The following is a 22,491-nucleotide window of genomic DNA, read 5'->3' as shown; positions in this document are numbered from 1 at the left end:
CAATGGTGACTTTAAAACAGTTACAGAGTTTAATGGCTGTGAWAGGAGAATATTTAGGATGGATCAACAACATTATAGTTACTCCACAATAATAACCTAATTGACAGAGTGAAAAGAAGGAAGCCTGTACAGAATAAAAATATTGCAAAACATGCATCCTGTTTGCAATAAGGCACTAAAGTTAAAGTGCAAAGAAATGTGGCAAAGAAATTACCTTTATGTCCTGAATACAAATCAAATCAAATGTATTTATATAGCCCTTCTTACATCAGCTGATATCTCAAAGTGCTGTATAGAAACCCAGCCTAAAACCCCAAACAGCAAGAAATGCAGGTGTAGAAGCACGGTGGCTAGGAAAAACTCCCTACAAAGTGTTTATGTTTGGGGCAAATCCAACACAAACTCATCACTGAGTACCACTCTTCATATTTTCAAGCATGTTGGTGGCTGTATCATGTTATGTGTATGCTTGTCATTGGCGAGGACTATGGACTTTTTGTAGGATAAAAAGAAATGGAACAGAGCTAACCACAGGCAGGAAAACCTGGTTTAGTCTTCTTTTCAACAGACACTGGGAGATAAATTCACCTTTCAGCAGGACAATAACCTAAAACCTAAAAGGCCAAATATACACTGGAGTAGCTTACCAAAAATAAATTGAATGTTCCTGATTGGCCTAGTTTACAGTTTTGATTTAAATTGGCTTGAAAATCTATGGCAAGGCTTTAAAATGTCTGTCTAGCAATGATCAACAACCAACTTGACAGAGCTTGAATACTTTTTTTATGTGCAAATATTGTACAATCCAGGTGTGCAAAGCACAAATGTTTCTTAACAAGAATAAAAGAGAAGTAGTCAATTTTCTCCTCAACAAGGAAAGACTACCATGCATGTTGATGTTAGTTCCCTRTGTACAGTTAATGGCAAGGCCTTTCTTTGCTGCACCTGACCTTATTACCGGACAGTAATCAAGATGGGACAAGATCAAAGCCTGACCAACTAGTACAGTTGATCTTTCTGTCAAAAACGCAGAACATCTTTTTATAACAGACATACTGTACCTCTCCCCATCTTCACAACAACTTTGTCAATATGACCATCCAATGTTACTCCGACGAGTTTAGCTTTTCAACTTGTTCAATGGTCACATCCTTTATTCATAACTCCAGTTGAGGTTTTAGGTCTAAGAGAATGCTCTGAACCAAATACAATGTCTTTGGTTTTTAGATGTTTTTAAGACCAGTTTATTGTTAATTACCTGATCTGAAACTGACTGTTACTCCTGGCTAAGAGTCTCAGTGAGCTCACTCTCTGTAGGTGCTGATGTGTGGAGTGTGCAATGATCAGCATACGTAGTCATTTTAGCTTATCTGATGTTAGAGAAGCTTCCATTGAAGAATACTCTCCTGAGTTCTATTGGATAAGTAACTCTCCAACCATTTGATGGCAGGTGATGTCAAGCCATAACAAGTGATTTTTTTTTCAATAACAAATKAGGATCAATAACATCAAAGGCTGCATTGAAGTCTAACAATACAGAGCCARCTATCATCTTATTATCATGTCTTTTAGACAATCATCAGTCATCGGAGTCAGTGCAGTCAGTACAAGTTGAGCGCCCTTCCCAAAATGCATGCTGAAAGTCAGTAGTTAATGTGTTCTTTTAAAAAACAGCATTGTATTTGTACATACAAATACAATGAGAGAGGAAGACGTAAAGAGGAGAGAGCACGTGTATGAATTTGACCCGTAAGTGTTGACATTCCTCTTCTCTTCTTCCGATAAGTGGAGAGTTGCCAGATTGTATCCCCTTAGATCAGGGGTACTCAAATACTATTTGAGAAGGTCCAGTCACACACATGTCCCAGGTGGCAAAGGCCTGGATGGATATTGTAATTTATTTATTCATTTAAATAGGTTGGGACCTGSGGTCTCGTTGCGTTCATTTTCTTTTAGCAACATTGGTGTTACATATAGAATATTATTACATATAGAATCAGGGATATGTGTGGGATCTCTATGCGTGTACACACCAGTGGATTATATTGAACCTTCTTATATCACTGTACAGGAGTGGGTAACACAGTTGAATCATGTTCAGTAATAAACCATTTATTATAAGGTGTTACTCAGCATTATTCTTTGAGAACAGTGATAGATCGTATGTATTTGTTCTATGCTATTTGATTAAATGGGTCCCTTAAATCTAAATATGAATATGAACAATTACATCAATGAGTAGTGCGCGTTTTATTGTCAGCTAGAGTTACATGTTACACAGATTGCGATGAATAAAAAAAAGTTGAAAAGATTCAATCAAACTCTAATTTATTGAAAGTTACCAGGTTTCATAACTAGGAAAACACAATGTTACATATATCACACCCACTGATAGTACACTCCATTGCAACATATATTTAATTACATGATTGAATGATTGCGTCATTTATCCCAGTTAACTTTTTCTCCTTGGTCAGCTCTTCATAATCCTCTTTGATTACTTTTTAGTTCAATCAACTCTAAGGATGTCGGCAGGTGTGTGCACATGCACGTCTTTMATGTGCCAATCGTTTTTTCTCCCATTTACATCGGAGACTCGCGGTTACATCCCTGCAAAACCTTCAGGCAACAGAGATCCTTAACACATAACAATCGTCTAAAACAATGCCCTTCCCTTCATTGTCAAATGATGAATTAAGTCAATGTCACTTAATTGCCTCTCGCCTTTTCTTTTATGCTATCGAAATAACCAGGATTTCCCCTTTTACAGCGCTTGGTAAACGTTATCTAAACRCATTTCAAATGCTCGGCAGGTCAGTGTCACGTAATTTCCTCAGCTTTGATATGAACAAAAACACCAGGATTCCCCCTGAATATCGCCGAGTAAACATTATCTAAACTCGATCTCAAGCGCTCGCCGCTCCTCATCCCGTCAGGATTAATAGGGGTGTGGAATATGACACTGCTCTGTTGATTCTGCCTGTCAGGAGCCTCCTGCTCTCTTCATTATGGGCCCGCTCAGCGATTGTGCGTATGCAAAACATCCCCCTGCCACACACACATACACAGACACACACACTATCTGTGTGTGTATTTCAGTGCGGCGTCATAAATTATGACATGCCGCGGCCTAATGAAGCCATAAGAAATAATGCATATTCACTAATGGAGCGGTCTGCCCCTGGGTGCGCCGGAGCCCGTTACAAATTTACAGTGTATGGTGACAGCAACCAGCCTCATTGGAGAAAACGTCATTGGACGGAAATGCTTCACAGTTACAGTAGTGAACAGGATCGACAGAACACAGATCAGTAAAGCCTGAACTTGTGTTTTTTGTTGTTGTTATAAGCATGCTTGAACCTTTAAAATGTATTGTAATGATATTACKTATATGATATTTGATTGTCTCTCCACGTAGGACATTTTTAACTGACTCAAAATAGTTTTAGTCAAGTTGATAACGAGACATWAGGGGTCATACATGCTTATGCCAAGTCTTACGATGCATAATAACAGCATCGGGATGCATTACTCCTGCAGGCTTAACATAAAGTTGTAAAACATTTTTAAATGTAGCCAACTTGTAGGAAGAGGTATGATGAAATGAATCGCACAAAATATATTGTGAATAAAAAATGTAATATTAAAGCATTCCATTGGAGACCTTAAACACATTCTACTAATGTTAAGAGCCAGCCTTAGGGAAATATCTATCAGTAATTCATTTGATGACTTTCAAGTGAATCCTTGCCTTGCTATTGTTACTTTAGTAGCTCCATTTTCATGTCAACCAAATTCTACTGAAACAATAAATATATATACAAAAAATAGCCTACAATGTAATGTGTATTCATACTGTAAATATACCCTGCCCAAAACATTTAACCACCAAAAAAAGAGATGTAATCTATGTGTGCAACAAAACAGCACTATTGGATACTGTTCCACACTGCAAATGTAATCTGTTCTGCTAGTGCAACCCTTTCCCCCACTATAGCTCCATTTGTTGGTTCCCCTTGCCATGTGACAGATGATAGCTTAAAGTAGTCTCCTTAGTTTGCTGGCGCTATGTGTCACTTTCAGGTTCCATTACCCCTGACAAACTGGAACATTTCTGTTTTCCCCTCTCCGGTGCTGCTCATCGGCCTAAAAAAATGTGCTGCGTGCTTTGTGTGTCTCTCTCTCTGTCTCTGTCTCGCTCTCTCTCTCTCTCTCTCCACTTTGTTCTTTATTTTGTGAATTTCCACGCTTTGGTTGCTTCCAGATGCAGGGAGATGCCTTTGAAGGATTTTTTGTTTTGTTTTTGTAAGTGTTGTATTGTCCCCAAGTCAAGAACAGACTATGGGAGACGCACAGTACTACGTAGAGCCATGGCTACATGGAACTCTATTCCACATCAGGTAACTGATGCAAGCAGTAGAATCAGATTTTTTTTTAAACAGATAAAAATACACCTTATGGAACAGCGGGGACTGTGAAGAGACACACACACATGATAAGACACGCACTCGTACACATGGRATTTGTATTGTAGATATTTGATTGTAGAGTAGTGGCCTGAGAGAACACACCTAATGTGTTGTGAAAAGTGTTATGAAATGTAATGTAATATTTTAAATGGTATATAACTGCCTTAATGTTCCTGGACCCCAGGAATAGTAGGTGCTGCCAAAGCAGCAGCTAATGGGGATCCTTAATAAATACAAATACAGCATGGTATGTTCTGTGTCAAACTCTCTTATTGCCCTGTCTCCCTCTCTCGCTCTCGCTCTCGCTCTCGCTCTTTCTCATATCTCTCTTTGCTGCAGGTTCGGAGCACAGTTAAAAGGATCAAGGAGAGAAGAAAAGCGCTACGTTTTTCAGTATGTAACCTAGCATCCCTTTTACGTGTGTGTGTGTGTGTGTGTGTGTGTGTGTGTTTGTGTGTGTGTGTGTGTACAGATTCACATAGTTCACCACATAGTTCATACATAGTTCACCATAGTACACACACCATGTTCTTTTCCACATCAATGCTGCAATGTCAGTGAGAAGTAGCCGCTGAGCAATGCTTTTTGTACCGCTGGCGGCAAGCCCCATGTTAGAAGCCCTTATACATCAAACACACACCTCTGTAATAGCCCCTATGCCGCACGCCGGCCCAGCACCTTCATCCCGACCAATGTCACCCGCACCACCGGGGTTACAAGTTTCTAATCCTGGACGAGCTGTCCCCTGACATTAAAGTGTCAGGCCACTATTTATACTGTTCCCTCCTGCTCCCTGCAATCACTTAGCTCCGGCAAAGCGCTTTAAAAGTAGTTAATAGCCCCCGTCCACACATACACACACCAACCAAAGCCCCCCACCCCTCTTCACACAACAACTGTCCCCTCTCCTCTACCCCCTTCTGCAACTCGTCCCTTATGAGTGATCACATTAACTCCTCTCCCCGGTTGTCACGCTTTATGGCTCAGAGCAGTTTGTGCCACAGTCCAGCCCCCCCCCCCACCCCCCAACCATCAGGTCATTGAGAAGGGAATCAGACCATTTTTAAAGGCAGATTGATTTTAGAATATCACCCCTTCTTCCTTTTTGACCCCGTTACAGTTCCTGACACTGTAAAGATTGTGACTAGTAAAAAATGACTCGGGAGGGGGGGGGCAAACACACCCCAAGGTAGCTGATATACCGTGCAGCTGTATTATCAGTGTGGGGGTGCTCCTTTTAGTGCTCTCTGGCAATTTTCCAATCTCAAAGTCCGCCATCCAGTTTGCCCATGCAGCGGATGTTTTTTAGCTAATGCTATTTTGCCCCATAAATCCCGCTGAAATACAGTATCTACCTGTCTGTCTGGAGATGGGAGACATTTGGCTCTAGATGACCGAACATGCCCTATATCTCCCCAGTTGTAAAATATAGGATTCAGTATCGTCTCTGGTGGAAGGTACGAACACAGTTCTTCGCAGCATACCGTTACTGCATATGGTACTTCAGAAGATAAATGAGACATACAAAAACTAGTTTTATCTAAAAGGCTTTTTATGAATGTTTCATAAGGTTGATGTAAAATGATTGTGTGACGCATAACCAGATATACTAGAATGAAGCACGCTGTTGGTTTCGGCTCTGTTTTCTAAATGGCCATTAGTCCGTAGATTTCTCAGAATACACATAAAAGCAAATATTGAAATAAAAAAAAATAATAAAGAGAAAACACAGTGCAACGTTGTTGTTCACATCTCTTAAATGATCCGGCGCCGCATTCATATCAGCATAGGTATAGTGCAGCGAAGCAAAAAATGACCTCCAATCATTACATCTAATGACATTCTGTCATTGTTCATTTAATAGTCCTATTGACCGCTGTCTCGAGCTGTTCAGCAGCCCCAACATGCAGTAGGTTGTGCAAACAGCCCTTTTAGACCTCCGGGAGTCGCCCCCTCAAGTTATTTATACACAAGCTCGAGACCAATGTTGCCTGCCTACTTGATACCAACTGCCGGGTGACCCTCATGACCCCACACTTGTACACACACTGCCAGATTGCTTTGTGAAATAAAGCTGTCAGTTGCACCACCCAAATAAAAAACAACCCCTTTTCAATACTTGGAGTTCCGTGGCGTTGACAGCACTGAAATATCGATATTGGAAGTGGATTAGTAAAAAAAAAACTTAATTCAAGTTCTGACAAGATATAGGAAGCAGGGGGGCGAACAGTGTGGGTGCGTGTGTGTTTCCTGGAGATCTACATTGAGTAGGGGTTGTAAAAAGGAGCAGCAGGCATAACTTTGAGTGTTTGTTCAGAGATCTGTGATGCTAGGCATTCCTTCATGACAGACATATGTAATACAAGAGGCCGAGCCCATGGAAGTGCCGTGATGCTCTCTGAAGTCTGTTTAATAGCTGTGCAAACAAATGGGATTCAATGATTGGAGTTTATTTTGGTCTCTTAGAGAGATTCCCTGTTTTAAATTGGTTAAAATTGTGAAATGTGTCGCCCATAGAGATGGATAGAGAGTGCACTTGCCACAAAACACTTTGATTGCATGCGCAATGCCATGGAGRGATTTCACCATTTTAACTGGGTGGTCAACTGGTCTGCACATGGTCTTTTTTCTTAAATGGGTTTGTTTATAGTTTGTAACTTTTCCATCCAGGTCAGTAGGAGAATCTGCCAATGAATTACAAGGAGCAGAAGGAGGAAGTTATGTCAGGTTGTCGGCTAGGACAGCTTTCCATTCTGAAGCCCATAGACCTTTTGTCTGTTGGCTGCACTTCCCTCCTCTAAGCCCGCCTCCAAATCAAAACCCAAAACGAGAACAAAGAAGACGCAGAGGGGGAAAAACTTGCATACTCAATGAGATGAATCGAGACCGAAAACAAGATATTTGATCAACTGAATGCTTTCAAAAGGATGACATATTATTACCCTTGAATATTATTTTTGGATAACAAATCAGTCGTTTTACATTTTTTGTGAATACATTTATTCTATTTATTTTCAGCACACATTTTGTTCTCTTTTGCTTCAAATATAAGTATTATTTTTGTTTACAGTTTTTATTCTTTCTCAGTCAATCATTAAGTCCTTGACTCCTTACTCTTCTCCCTGTGCCCCTCCAGAACTGTGCCAGCTCCAGACCCTCCAGCTCATTGACCAGCTCCCGGCCCGCCAGCTCCCCCACGCCCTCCCCCCAGGGCCCCCAAGGTCCCAGCCTGGACGAAGGGGGGGACAAGACCTGCTCCGGCCAGCCAAGCCCACTCCCCAACCCCACCTACCCCCACACCCCAGGCCTTGTGGAGGAGAACGCCAACAGAGGTGAGCCACAAGCTCCCTCACCCACAGTTCCTATGACAATACTACCTACAGGGGTGAATCGATGACTACCTCCCTCAATGCTCTCTGACCCTCATCCTGAATGCTGCATTTCACTCCGAAAACGAGATCTCAGGCTGTATATTGCGTACCATGGTCTGAGAGCTGAATAAAAGGGGGGAAAAGACAGCTGAAAGAATATGCTCAAGCTTTTCACAAAAAAATCTGAATCGTCCCAAAAATATTTAGACACTCATTCTTCACTTCAAAAACATATTACCCTGTGTGGGAGTGTGGCCAAGTGTAGTTTGTAGTCGTGCAGACTCCCATGGACATATTGCCCACAGTGGCATGGGTACGAATCTCACCCCAGTCTGTACTTTCTTGCTGTCTTCCCCTCTACAACCTGTACCCTGCCTACCTTCCAACTGTCTTAAGTAAATTACGAAAAGAAGGACAGAGCTCTTGTCCTCCTTTTTGTAAATTAAATTTAAAAAAATAAGCATATTACTCAAATGTTGTACAACTTCGAGAGGCAATCATGAAATTCAGGAACAAAAATAAAACAAATAACCTTTGCTGATTTTTCTAAACCAATAATAGTTCCTCTTAGAGGATTTTGAGTAGCCTATGTAATTAGGACTGAGAAATATGGAACTATTCAATCGAAACCTGAAACCGRATCTTGGCGCAACAAGAGTTTGGAGTCATTTAATCAACAAAAAAAGTGTTTTTATATGACATAACATGTCAATTCAACCTCACATTTATTCAAACCATCTTCCTCGAGAACAATCTCATCCTAGTCTTACTGCGAAAACCTGCGTATTGGCTTTGATTGAACAGCGAATCTGCGATGCATTAGGTTGTGAACGAGGAGCGGTGCTTGGCACAGAGAGTGAACCCAGACGTGACAGCTCCTCTGTAGGACTCAAACACTGTCCAGACCGCACAGACTGAACAGCTTTAATGCAGTTCCCTGACCCGTGTATCACTGAGTGGAGTCAATGTAATTGAAGGGGAGGAAAACACACATGATAACACACAACACAGCCATGCATGCACGCACGCACATATGCACGCATGCACACACAAAGCATTTGCGCACATGCACACACACATATACACACACAAACACAGACACACACACACACACACACACACACACACACACAGCAGAGGAAAGTTTCAAAGCAGTGAAAAAAGAATGGTGGTATCTCCTTTGTAAGTGACTCAAATACAGAGTCAAGCTGCTATATCTTCTCATTTCATTAAAGCGGCAATCTGGTATTCAAACAACTGCTCGGCCTGACACTTTTTTGGTAAACTGGTGAGGGATGGGTTCAAGAGATCAAAATGATGTTTTAACCATGTTTTGAAGCTATACATTGTTTACACACAATTGAGTAAAATTAGCTCATATTTGGGGTTCCCGACAGAGAAAAACAGTCTACCTAAGCTCATGAGGCATTTCTATGTTATATTTAAGCAATAAGGCCCGAGGGGGTGTGGTATATGGTCAATATATCATGGCTACGGGCTGTTCTTACGCACGACGCAACACGGGAGTGCTAGGACACAGCCCTTAGCCGTGTTATATTGGCCATATATCACAAACCCCTGAGGTGCCTCTTTGCTATTATAAACTGGTTATCAACATAATTAGAGCAGACAATTTATTTTGCTAATTTATTGAAACTGAAATACAGAAATATCTCATTTACATACAGTCAAAAGTTTGGACACACCTACTCATTCAAGGGTTTTTCATTATTTTTACTATTTTCTACGTTGTAGAATAATAGTGAAGACATCAACACAATGAAATAACATATATGGAATCATGTAGTAACCAAAAAAGTATATTTTATATTTGATTTTCTTCAAAGTAGCCACCCTTTGCCTTGATGACAGCTTTGCAGACTCTTGGCAACCAGCTTCATGAGGAATTGTTTTCCAACAGTCTTGAAGGAGTTCCCACATATGCTGAGCACTTGTTGGCTGCTTTTCCTTCACTCTGCGGTCCAACTCATCCCAAACAATCTCAATTGGGTTGAGATCGGGTGATTGTGGAGGCCAGGTCATCAGATGTAGCACTCCCATCACTCCTTGGTCAAATAGCCCTTATACAGCATGGAGGAGGGTTTTGGGTCATTGTCCTGTTGAAAAACAAATGATAGTCCCACTAAGCGCAAACTGGATGGGATGGTGTATCGCTGCAGAATCCTGTGGTAGCCATGCTGGTTAAGTGTGCCTTGAATTCTAAATAAATCACTGACAGTGTCACCAGCAAAGCACCCCCACACCATCACATCTCATCCTCCATACTTCACGGTGGGAATCATATATGCAGAGATCATCCGTTCACCCTACAAAGACATGGCAGTTGGAGACAAAAATCTCAAATTTGGACTCGTCAGACCAAAGGACCGATTTCCTCCAGTCTAATGTCCATTGCTTGTGTTTCTTGGCCCAAACAAGTCTCTTCTTCTTATTGTTGACCTTTAGTAGTGGTTTCTTTGCAGCAATTCGACCATTAAGGCCTGATTCACACAGTATCCTCTGAACAGTTGATGTTGAGATGTGTCTGTTACTTGAACTCTGTGAAGCATTTATTTGGGCTGCAATCTGAGGTGCTGTTAACTCTAATGAACTTATCCTCTGCAGCAGAGGTAACTCTGGGTCTTCCTTTCCTGTGGTGGTCCTCATAAGATCCAGTTTCATCATAGCGCTTGGTGGTTTTTGCGACTGCACTTAAATACATTTTTCGTATTGACTGACATTTATGTCTTAAAGTAATGATGGACTGTCGTTTCTCTTTGCTTATTTGAGCTGTTCTTGCCATAATGTGGTCTTTTACCAAATGGGGCTATCTTCTGTATACCACACCTACCTTGTCACAACACAACTGATTGGCTCAAACGTATTAAGAAAGAAAGAAATTCCACAAATAAACTTTTAACTAGTCACACCTATTAATTCAGATGCATTCCAGGTGACTACCTCATGAAGCTGGTTGAGAGAATGCCAAGAGTGTGCAAAGCTGTCATCAAGGCAAAGTGTGGCTACTTTGAAGAATCTGATATATAAAATATATTTWGATTATTTAACACTTTTTTAGTGACTATATATGTGTTATTTCATAGTTGTGATGTCTTCACTATTATTCTACAATGTAGAAAATAGTAAAAATAAAGAAAATCAGTAGGTGTGTGTGAACTTTTGACTGGTACTGTAAGTATTCACACCTTTGAGTCAATACTTTGTAGAAGGACTTTTTGCACTGATTACAGCTGTGAGTCTTTCTGGGTAAATTTTTCCACTCCTGGATTGTGCAACATTTTCCCTTTATTCTTGAGAAAATTCTTCAAGCTCTGTCAAATTGGTTGTTGTAAGTCAAAACTGTAACTAGGCCACTTTGGAACATTCACTGTGTCACGCCCTGATCTGTTTCACCTGTCCTTGTGATTGTCTCCACCCCCTCCAGGTGTCGCTTATTTTACCCAGTGTAGTGTTTTCCCGTTCTGCTTTTTGCAGTCTCTCTTTTCTAGTCTTCCCGGTTTTGACCCTTGCCTATTTCTGGACTTTGTACCCGCCTGCCTGACCATTCTGCCTGCCTTGACCACGAGCCTGTCTGCCACTCTGTACCTCCTGGACTCTGATCTGGTTTTGATCTTTTTGCCTGTCCACGACCATCTCTTGCCTACCCTTTGGATTAATAAACATTGTAAGACTCCAACCATCTGCTCCTGTGTCTGCATTTGGGTCTCGCCTTATGCCTAATACACTGTTTTGTAAGCAACTCAAGTGTAGATTTGGCCATGTGTTTTGATTTTGAATTTTTAACCTTTATTTAACTAGGCAAGTCAGTTAAGAGAAATCTTATTCAATGACGGCCTACCGGGGAACAGTGGGTTAACTGCCATGTTCAGGGCAGAACGACATATTTTTACCTTGTCAGCTCAGTGATTCGATCCAGCAACCTTTCGGTTACTGGCCCAACAGCCTAACCACTAGGCTAAGCAGTTTTGTGTTTTAAGTTAAGGGTGAATTTATCTTCCAGTGTCTGGTGGAAAGCAGAGTGAACCAGGTTTTCCTCTAGGATTATGCCCCAGTCCCTATTTGCAAGCACACCCATATCATGATGCAGCCACCAGTAGCATGAAAATATGGAGAGTGGTACTCATAATGCATTGTATTGGATTCGCCCAAACATACTACTTGTATTGAGGACAAAAGTTAATTGCTTTGCACACTTTTTGCTGTATTCATTTAGTGCCTTGTTACTAACAGGATGCATGTTTGTGGAATCTTTTTATTCTGTACAGGCTTCCTTTTTTTCCCTCTGTCAATTAGGTTAGTATTGTGGAGTAACTACAATGTTGATCCTTCCCCGTTTTCTGGAAATGCCTCAGCGGTTTCTCTTCCTCTCCAGCAACTGAGTTAGGAAGGATGCCTATACCTTTGTAGTGACTGGTGTATTGATACACCATCCAAAGTGTAATTAACTACTAAACAAAAATATAAACGCCACATGCAACAATTTCAAAAGGTTTTCCTGAGTTACAGTTCATATGAGGAAATCAGTCAATTTAAAATAAATTCATTAGCCCTAATTATTGATTCACATGGCTGGGAATACAGATATGCATCTGTTGTTCACAGTAACTTAAAAAAAAAAAAAAAAAAAAAGGGCCTTACAATGGGCCTCCGGATCTCATCAGGGTATTTTTTTGCATTGAAATTGCCATCGATAAAATGCAATGTGTTTTGTTGTCCGTAGCTTATGCCTGCTCTTACCATAACACCTAACGGCACTCTTTTCACAGCAAACTGCTCACCGCACGACACCATATACACGTGGTCTCCGGTTGTGGAGGCCAGTTGGACTTACTGCAAAATTCTCTAAAACGAAGTTGGAGACAGCTTTTGGTGAGAAATGAACATAACATTTCCGGCATCAGCTCTGGTGGCCATTCTTGCAGTAGCATGCAAATTGCACGCTCCCTCAAAACTTGAGACATCTGTTGCATTGTGTTGTGTGGACAAAACTGCACATTTTAGAGTGGCCTTTTATTGTCCACAGGTGCACCGGTGTAATGCTGTTTAATCAGCTTATGGATATGCCACCACCAGGTGGAGGATTATCTTGGCAAGGAGAAATGCTCACTAATAGGGATGTTACAAAATTTCTAAACGATTATTGCACACGGTAAGCCCATGCAACTTACAGTATTATGTGACTTGTCCATCAGTTACAGCAAGCGAGGGGGCCCACAAAACGCAGCCAGGCCAATTTTTTTAATTACTTGTGAAGCACAAACATAATATTTGATTGTCAGCCGTTATTATCCAGCTAATTTCCTGTGCGGCACCACCCATATCAAGGTGCTCCGCTCTGCATGATTGAGCGTCTAGTGAGCGTCGCGCTACACATTGTACTCACTGCTCTGCTTTACTCTCCTGTATGCATAGTAATGCTCAGCGGAGCCCAGCGCTCGCACAACCACTCTAACTACGTCTTGACGAGCCCGCCCATAATCCAACGCAACATGAGCATGATTGAATATTTGTTTTTAATACCGGGCCATTTTTTTAAAATCGTCGGCGGGTAGTGGGTAGGGCACCCCCCCCCCCCCTGACCGCCAAGGGACCAGTGGAACTAGATAATGTGAGGAGGACACAGAGAGAGGGAGGGAGGGAGGGAGAGAGGACGGGGTGATGAAGGATGGAGTTTAATGAATGAATAAGAGAGATAGATAGAGAGGGAGCGAGGAGAGATGAGGTTGATTGTGTGCACTGTCTGTGGGTGTTGTTGTATTGTGCATATAGTACGTACGCGCTGAGCTCTAAGGAAGTGTAAAGTGCGGCGCTCTATAACTCTATTTAACAGAATGAACATTACCCAATACCAAGACATTTTATCCAAAAACCTGCTTTGGTTCTACCAGGAGGATGACAAGTGGTTCTTCCAGTAAGACAATAACACAAAGAACTAATCAAAATCCACAAAGGAATGGTTAATTGGATCACAAAATAAAAGTCTCAGTCTCTGGACTTGAACCCCATTGAAAACCTGTGGTTTGAACTGAAAAGTGCCGTCCGTATGTGCAGTCGAAGGATATCAAGGATCTGGAAAGATTCTATTTGAAGGAATAGTCTAAGATCCCTCCCAACGTGTTCTCCAATCTCATAAAACATTTTAGAAAAAGGCTGTGTCGTTATCCTCACGAAATTGTTGTCATCCTTGAAAAGAATTATACGAATACTGAGCTATATTGTATGCTAAAAATGTTTTTATTATGTTATACTAATACAATTGCTCAGAGAAAGAGATTTTGTTTAACAGGTAATAGAAAAAAAAATCTCATACAGAGAGAAACTGTTGACATGTTTCAGGGCTTTCACAACAACTTCTTGTCTAATATTACTGTCGAAATATAATATAATTCTATAAGTTCTAATAGAAAATGTTTTTGTAAAATAAATAGTGTTAAGTCAATATAAACAAGGGTTCTAATGGTCAGATTTTCTCCTTTAGCATCTGTTGTTTCCCTTTTATTTGCGCACCACATTTTTGAAAATATATTTTATTTATAATACTCAATGTTGTTGTTTCAGCTCCCCCTTATTTTAATGGACTTACTGAAAGTCAGTGTTTCTTAGCGCAACTATAAAAACCCAAAATAACAACTGTGAAAGTGATGAAACAAAAGTGAATTCCTTTCGACAGAAATATTGAAGATTTGTGCGTTGTCCCTGGCCAATAATAAATCAAATAAAGTAAGTCACGGGTATGCTTCCCTAATGGCCCCCTATTTCCTACATAGTGTAATAGTGTTAACCAGGGCCCATAGGTCTCTGGTCAAAAGTAGTGCACTATATAGGGAATAGGGTGCCATTTGGGTATGCAACTTAAGTGAAGTTGTCAGTGCGCAGCCAGCCAGGATTCTATCCACATAGCACTCTAGTAAAAAGTAGTACACTATATTGGGTGTAGGGGGCCATTTGGGACTCAGCCTAAGTCAAGTTGTCAGCGCGCAGCCTGCCATGATCTGATCCCTAGTGCTGTCTGTCGTCTCTGGGTGCAGGCCCATCTCCTGTAGGTGAAGGAGAAACCATATGGCTGTACTGCTAACATCTGACTCGCCCCCCTCTTAACATGTGTTCCTCAGCATCAGCTGCAATTAGGGGCCTACCATTGCGTCTAAATAAAGGGGCTCGCCTCTCTATTGCATGCAGCCGCAGATTACCCCCAGAGCTCCCCACCAACACCAATGTGGTGCATGGGGATGGGGGGATGACTTCTCCTCCTCCATCCCTCTTTCATTCCCTCCCTCCTGGCCCGCTGCTTGTCACACACGTTTAGCCTGATTCATTGACACGCCACAGGATCTGGGGCCTCCCAAAACGCCCCAGAGACAATGACAGCATCACCTTCTCTCCTTCAAACTCATCTGTAGTACACCTTTTTAGTCCTCGTTCACCTTGTTCAATCAAAAGCTGCATGTGGAGGTATCCGGAAAATGTCTGTTTGTGTGATCATTAGCACAACATTGATGTTGTGAAGCTAAAAGGAACACCAGAGCGCTCTCTCGCTGTTTTTCTGCCTCACTGTGGGAATTTCCATATACTGGTTTTGATTGAATAGCGGCAGTAACGGGGTAAAGTTATCGTTTCCAGCTAGCCATAACATAGCATCGTGATTCTTAATCCACCGTATTGGTTTAGCCTGTTTTCTGTTTTGTCTGCTGTGTTCCAGCAAGGTTAGTTTGTGGAAGTCACCCTATCACAGAAATAAGAGAGTGTATTGAAGTGTACTACCAATTTCTATTTGTCAGGTTTTACTCATTTGATTTATACTGCAGCTCTCGAAAGACGATAACTTGAAACGTCATTGATGCTTTTCCGTGTTTATCCGTGTCAAAACAGAAACGCTATGTTTTCAATTACCGATTCCAGTTGGGAAAAACAGCTGGGCACATCTATCCAGGTATATGCTCCTATTTTCTTAAGGAATGAGTCCGTTGCATTGGGGATTGGCATCACATCGATAATTGCACAAGCAGAATTACAGACACCAGCAAACCCTGGTGCGGCGAGAGGGAGGTGTACTCTCCATGGTGGCTTATGGTCAACGTCTCGCTGATGCAAAGTGATGTGTACTAATTCTACATCTGGTCAAACAAAACAGGCCCCAGAAGTTCAGCCAATGCAAAAATCACTTCCCTTTTTCCTCTTCCTTTCCTTCTTTCCTCCTGCCCTCTCTTTATTCAAGCCATTTATGCATCTTTATTCATTTTTCTCCCGTCCACAATGATTGACAAATAACTGGGGGTGACCTTGAAGGTTGTATGCTTTGAGCTTTAGCTTGCTCAGCCTTTGTTTAGTGGATCTGTGCCGCTGTATCAGGGCCTTGTCATTTGGACTGAGGCTTTGAGGACTTGATTGTAGCCTACAGTCTAAATACCCAAACAAACTGCTGGGGCCAAAATGTGCTATTGGTTTGCTGTGTATTTACATTCCTTCCTTCTTCTCACTCTCTGTCTTTCTACATCTCTCTCTCTTCTATGTTTCGCTTTCTCTCTTGTCTCTCTCTATCTCTCCCGTCTTTTCCTCTCTCTGTCTCTTCTCACTCCCTTCTCCGCTCCCTCTTATCTCTGAATGGCACATGCAGGATCTCTGGCTTAGAGTCATATGTTTACATGAAAACCAGTTTGGGGGGGAAGAAATTACATTTTGAGATTTCAATTTAGGAATTCCATATTCTTCATTTCCTTTTTGCTTGGGGCCGTATTATGTGAAATCTGTAATTCATTCTGAGGTAAACTTTAACTCTGGCACCCGTATGTTCTTGCGCTCATGCTCCGGCACTTCATATTTATCAGACACACACACAGGCAATGAACAAAGGAAAAGCTGAAATATTGAAAGCGTGGTGTCGCTCTTAGGGCGCTTTAAGTGTGAATGTTTATGCATATGCACTCGACTGTTTCAAAGCGTGCCGGGTTCCAAATGTGTTTTCCTACTCGTTTCGCATACGGCTTGCTTGAGCAAAGTCGGGGACAGAAATCTGTTCATAATTCAAAGAAACAACAACGTCGAGTTGAAAGCTATAACAAATTGGAGGGAAAAGTTGAATTTGTATCTTCTTAGGAGGCTGACTCCATAATACATACTGCTCTCACTGTGTGGTAATGGGATATATGATGGATGGCCAACCAGCATAGACTCCCATTCCTTCTCTTTGCTATTCATCTGTTTATCTATTTATTCATTTCTTCCGTCATCCAGTGAGACCCAGACTAACTGTGGATTTGGCCCAGGCTCTGGAGGGTTCGCCGTAAGTGGCCTAAAAGGGATATTTCACCCAAATTACACAATGACATGTTGGTTTCTGTACTCTGTTAGCAGTCTATGCAGTAAGATGTCAGCACTCCATACTTTGGTTTTGTGTACCTGTCCACTGTCTTCAAATGTGTCACTTTGTAATTTGGGTGAACTATCCCTTTAACATGGTTGTTTATCAAAAGAAGGATGGATACTACAATTTACTATAGATCCTGTAGGGCGTTTGGTGTTGATAGATGTCATTGGTGGCACAAGGTGCAGTGTGGCTTTGGCTTCCTCAAAGCAGATTTGATGTGGTTGCTGTGAGCCCATAAGTTAACGGTACAACTGTCTCCACTAATCTATTGTGCCAAACAACACTCCTTGGCTGTGGTATGTACTGTACTGTATTCACGATATACCATGCCTCCTCAGGCCTTATTATTGCTAAAGTACCTCATACAACTTTAATACTTTGTTGAATCACAGTACATTAACAATCAATGTCTGGACATTGTACCCGTCTTGTAGATTATGCACTCTAAAAAAAAAAAAAAAGTACTTTAGAAGAACATACTGTACATACACCATTACAACCAAACCAGTTGTTTCTCAAGATGTCACTCTAGCTAGCCAACCTCGACCTAAAGAAGTGAAATTCCTGATTTTACCTGGATTATGTTGGAGAGGCTTCCATTAAAAAACACCCTCTGTGTTCTGTTGGACAGGTAACTCTTTATCCACAATATAGCATGGGGTGTGAAGCCGTAACACAATTTTTTTCTTCCAGAAGCAGACTATGATCGATAATGTCGCAAGCCATCCTGAAGTCTTACAAAACAGCCCCCACAATGCTTTTCATCATCAGCCCATCATCAGTCTTTTGTGTAAGTGCTGTGCTCGTTGAATGTCCTTGCCTATAAGCGTGCTGAAAGTCTGTTGTCATTTTGTTTACTGTAAAATATAAACTTTTTTTTTTTCAAAAGTTTAGTACGGGTTGGTAACAGGCTGATTGGTTGGCTATTTGAGCCAGTAAAGGGGCGCTTTACTATTCTTGCGTAGCAGAATGACTTTTGCTTCCCTCCAGGCCTGAGGGCACACACTTTCTAGTAGGCTTAGATTGAAGATATGCCAAATAGGAGTGGCAATATCGTCCTCTATTATCCTCAGTAATTTTCCATCCAAGTTAATAATTTGTTCAGTTATACTGTACTTGGATGTGTAGTGTCAGCGTTTGTTGCTGGCATGTTTGCTAATCTTGACAATGAAAAAATCATTAAAGTAGATGGCAACATCAGTGGGTTTTGTGCTGAATGAGCCATCTGATTCAATGAATGAGTTTGCCTTTTTGCCCAAAATTTCATTTACGGTGCTCCAAAGCGTTTTACTATTATTCTTTATATAATTAATCTTTGTTTCACAGTGTAGTTTCATCTTTTTATTCAGTTTAGGTCACATGATTTCTCAATTTGCAGTACGTTTTCGAATCGGTTGTGTCAAGTGCAGCAGCTACTGTAGTTGCTCCTCATTACACACATACAAACCAGCAAATATTATTTTAATCATCAACCGAGGAATTACTACAAAACGTATTGTATGATCTCTTATACACTATGTTAGGCCAAGCCTTAGGAACTTTGGTTTTCCTAGATATGGCTACTATATTATGATCACTACATCCATTGGATTTGGATACTGCTTTAAAGCACATTTCTGTAGCATTAGTAAAGATGTGATAAATACATGTTGATGATTTCATTGCTGTGCTGTTTGTAACTACCCTTGTAGGTTGACTGATAACCTGAACCAGTTTGAAGCTTTTTCTTGAGTGGGCAGCTTGATAAATGCCAGTCAATATTAAAATCACACAGAAAATATACAGTTGAAGTCGGAAGTTTACATACACTTAGGTTGGAGTCATTAAAACCCATTTTTCAACCACTCCACAAATTTCTTGTTAACAAACTATATATTTGGCAAGTCGGTTAGGACATCTACTTTGTGCATGGCACAAGTCATTTTACCAACATTTGTTTACAGACAGATTAATTCACTTATAATTCACTGTATCACAATTCCAGTGGGTCAGAAGTTTACATACACTAAGTTGACTGTGCCTTTAAACAGCTTGGAAAATTCCAGAAAATTATGTCATGGCTTTAGAAGCTTCTGATATGCTAATTGACTTTGGTGCGAAAAGTGCAAATCAATCCCAGGACAACAGCAAAGGACCTTGTGAAGATGCTGGAGGAAACAGGTACAAAAGTATCTATATCCACAGTAAAACGAGTCCTATATCGACATAACCTGAAAGGCCGCTCAGCAAGGAAGAAGCCACTGCTCCAAAACCGCCATAAAAAAGCCATACTACGTTTTGCAACTGCATATAGGGACAAAGATCATACTTTTTGGAGAAATGTCTTCTGGTATGATGAAACAAAAATATAACTCTTTGGCCATAATGACTATCGTTATGTTTGGGGGAAAAAGGGGGAGTCTTGCAAGCCGAAGAACACCATCCCAACCGTGAAGCACGGGGGTGGCAGCATCATGTTGTGGGGGTGCTTTGCTGCAAGAGGGACTGGTGCACTTCACAAAATAGATGGCATCATGAGATAGGACAATTATGTAGATATATTGAAGCAACATCTCAACACATCAGTCAGGAATTTAAAGCATAGTCGCAAATGGACAATGACCCCAAGCATACTTCCAAAGTTGTGGCAAAATGTCTTAAGGACAACAAAGTCAAGGTATTGGAGTGGCCATCACAAAGCCCTTACCTTAATCCTATAGAAAATTTGTGGGCAGAACTGAAAAAGGGTGTGCGAGCAAGGAGGCCTACAAACCTGACTCAGTTACACCAGCTCTGTTAGGAGGATTGGGCCAAAATTCACCCAATTTATTGTGGGAAGTTTGTGGAAGGCTACCTGAAACGTTTGACCCAAATTTAAACAATTTAAAGGCAATGCTACCAAATTCTAATTGAGTGTATGTAAACTTCTGACCCACTGGGAATTTGATGAAAGAAATAAAAGCTGAAATAAATCATTCTCTCTAATATTATTCTGACATTTCACAACCTTAAAATATAGTGGTGATCCTAACTGACCTAAGACAGGGAATTTCTACTAGGTTTAAATGTCAGTAATTGTGAAAAACTGAGTTTAAATGTATTTGGCTAAGGTGTATGTAAACTTCCGACTTCAACTGTACCTCTCTGTTGATATCACGTACATTATCAAGCATTTCACACATGTTATCCAGATACTGACTGTTAGCACTTGGTGGTCTATAGCGGCTTCCCTGAATAATGGGCTTTAAGTGAGGCAGATGAACCTGTAGCCATATTACTTCCACAGTATTTAACATGAGATCATCTATACGCTTTACAGGAATGTAGTTCTGAATATACACCGCAACACCACCCACTTTGACATTTCTGTCTTTTTTGTAGATGTTATAACCATGTATTGCTACCACTGTATCATCAAAGGTATTATCTAAGTGAGTTTCAGAGATAGTCAGAACATGAATGTCATCTGTCAAGTTATTGATTTCATGAACCTTGTTTCTTAGGCTACATATGTTAGTGTGGGATATTTTTAGGACTTATTGGATGCTTGATTGTTTTTATTGCTTTACTGGGAAGCTTATCAGAATTAGACATGCTCATGTTATTTATGTTTGAGCTGATAGTGCAGGATGAGCCGACCACAGTGGACTTCCTACTAGGTCACACCGCGTCAGTGCTAACAGTATAACTCTGGTTCATAGTCACAATAGTTGCAGGCTCAACAGAGGCAAAAATCTCCAGGTCTCCTTCATCTTCAACCTTGTTTTTGCTCCCAATCAAGGGCGTTGCTCAGGGACCCGTGTTGTCCCCCACTCCCTTACCACTCCCCTGGGGGTGACCTCTCACGTCCCGCCCGCACCGCTGCTTGTACAGGCCCCTGGGAGATGGAGGGGTGGGGTGGGGTGGGGGGGGCAGGTATAGCATAGAGGCAAGGTGACAGCACTCTAAACCAATGGCGCATCAAGACACTTCTTCCCCGGGCAGCAGGACCGTAGATCAGGACAGGGAGGATGGCGGAGCGACTGAGGGTGACAGGGGAATAACATCCCTTTCTCCTCAGTGGACAGGGACCATAACTCCTGCTTCTCCAGGGACAGATTGAGAAAGGCAATAGCCAGGGGCTGTGAAGCACGGATGCTTAGGAGAATTGAAAGTTAAAGAAGCAGCGGTTGGGACTTTTTGTTATTTTATTTTTTTTGTCCCTTTTTTATGTATATATATAAAAAAAATCCTTATAAAACTATCGAACAATAAATCCTATGCGTTCTTGCACCCCCCAAAAAATAAAAAACATTATTTTATATACACTGAGTGTACAAAACATTTAGATCACCTCCCTAATATTGAGTTGCACCTCCCCTTTCGCCCTCAGAACAGCCTCACTTCGTCGGGGCATGGACTCTACAAGATGTCGAAAGCGTTCCACTAGGGATGCTGGCCCGTGTTGATACCAATGCTTCCCACAGTTGTGTCAAGTTGGTTGGATGCCCTTTCTTGATGCACATGGGAAACTGTTGAGCGTGGAAAAACCCAGCAGCATTGCAGTTCTTGTATGTTTCAAAGTATTTTTTGCTACTTTTTGATATCTACCATGCCTCTTAGATTATGTAGAGCAAGACCAGGATATTTGAACCAAACGGAGTTTCCCTCTGAAGCTTCACTTCCTGGTCCAGGCTTAGTGGTGTGGAAAATGTGATGCATTACATTTTCTGATTGTTATACTGCTTGGTGTGTTGTAGTGTATTGTATATTTTAGAGTACTGTGATGAGCTGGTACTAATGATAGTGTACTGTTATGAATCACTGTGTTACATGGTCTTGTGTCTCTCAGAGCCTGTATGGTTACTGCTGCATCAGGTCTGAGCTGTCTCACTCACACCATCTCTCCTTCTTCCTCTCTCTATCTATCTATATCTCTCTCTCTCTCCCTTCCTCACTTTCTCTCTTTCCCCTCTGTCTTTCCTCCCGTCTCCTTCTCTTCCTCACCCCCCCATCCCCGTCCTCTTCCACCTATCTCTCTCTCCATCCTGCCTGAGGCGAGAGCCTCCTCCTTCTCCATGCATGGCCACTTTCCCCTGGGGAACAGCTTTTATTGACTGATCAATTTCACAGTAGCTTATTGAATGCCTTTTAATGGTTTCTTTATTTTCAATTATAATACACTGTGTCTCGCCTGACAACGTGGCAACCGACAACGACCCAATGTACTCACCAGAGAGCAGCGAAATTTTAAACCCCCATTTTGAGAAATTACGAATGTTTTATGTGTTCGTTGTAATGTGTTTGG

The 22,491-nt window shown here is 41.4% G+C and overlaps 1 protein-coding gene across 2 annotated transcripts in view; it reads left to right on the top strand.

Annotated features, from left to right (window-relative positions):
- The window catches only part of LOC111975330 (adhesion G protein-coupled receptor D2), a 147,866-nt gene that overhangs the window by 75,728 nt on the left and 49,647 nt on the right, over positions 1-22,491 (top strand). For both annotated transcript variants that reach the window (XM_024003550.3, XM_024003549.3), the window contains 2 exons: positions 4,809-4,862; positions 7,606-7,801. In XM_024003550.3, coding sequence (XP_023859318.1) covers positions 4,809-4,862; positions 7,606-7,801 — 250 coding nt within the window. The remainder of the gene's footprint in view (positions 1-4,808; positions 4,863-7,605; positions 7,802-22,491) is intronic.

Source organism: Salvelinus sp. IW2-2015, linkage group LG16 (genome assembly GCF_002910315.2).
Source record: "Salvelinus sp. IW2-2015 linkage group LG16, ASM291031v2, whole genome shotgun sequence".
Lineage (NCBI taxonomy): Eukaryota > Metazoa > Chordata > Actinopteri > Salmoniformes > Salmonidae > Salvelinus > Salvelinus sp. IW2-2015.
This window is presented reverse-complemented; position numbering and strand designations above follow the sequence as displayed.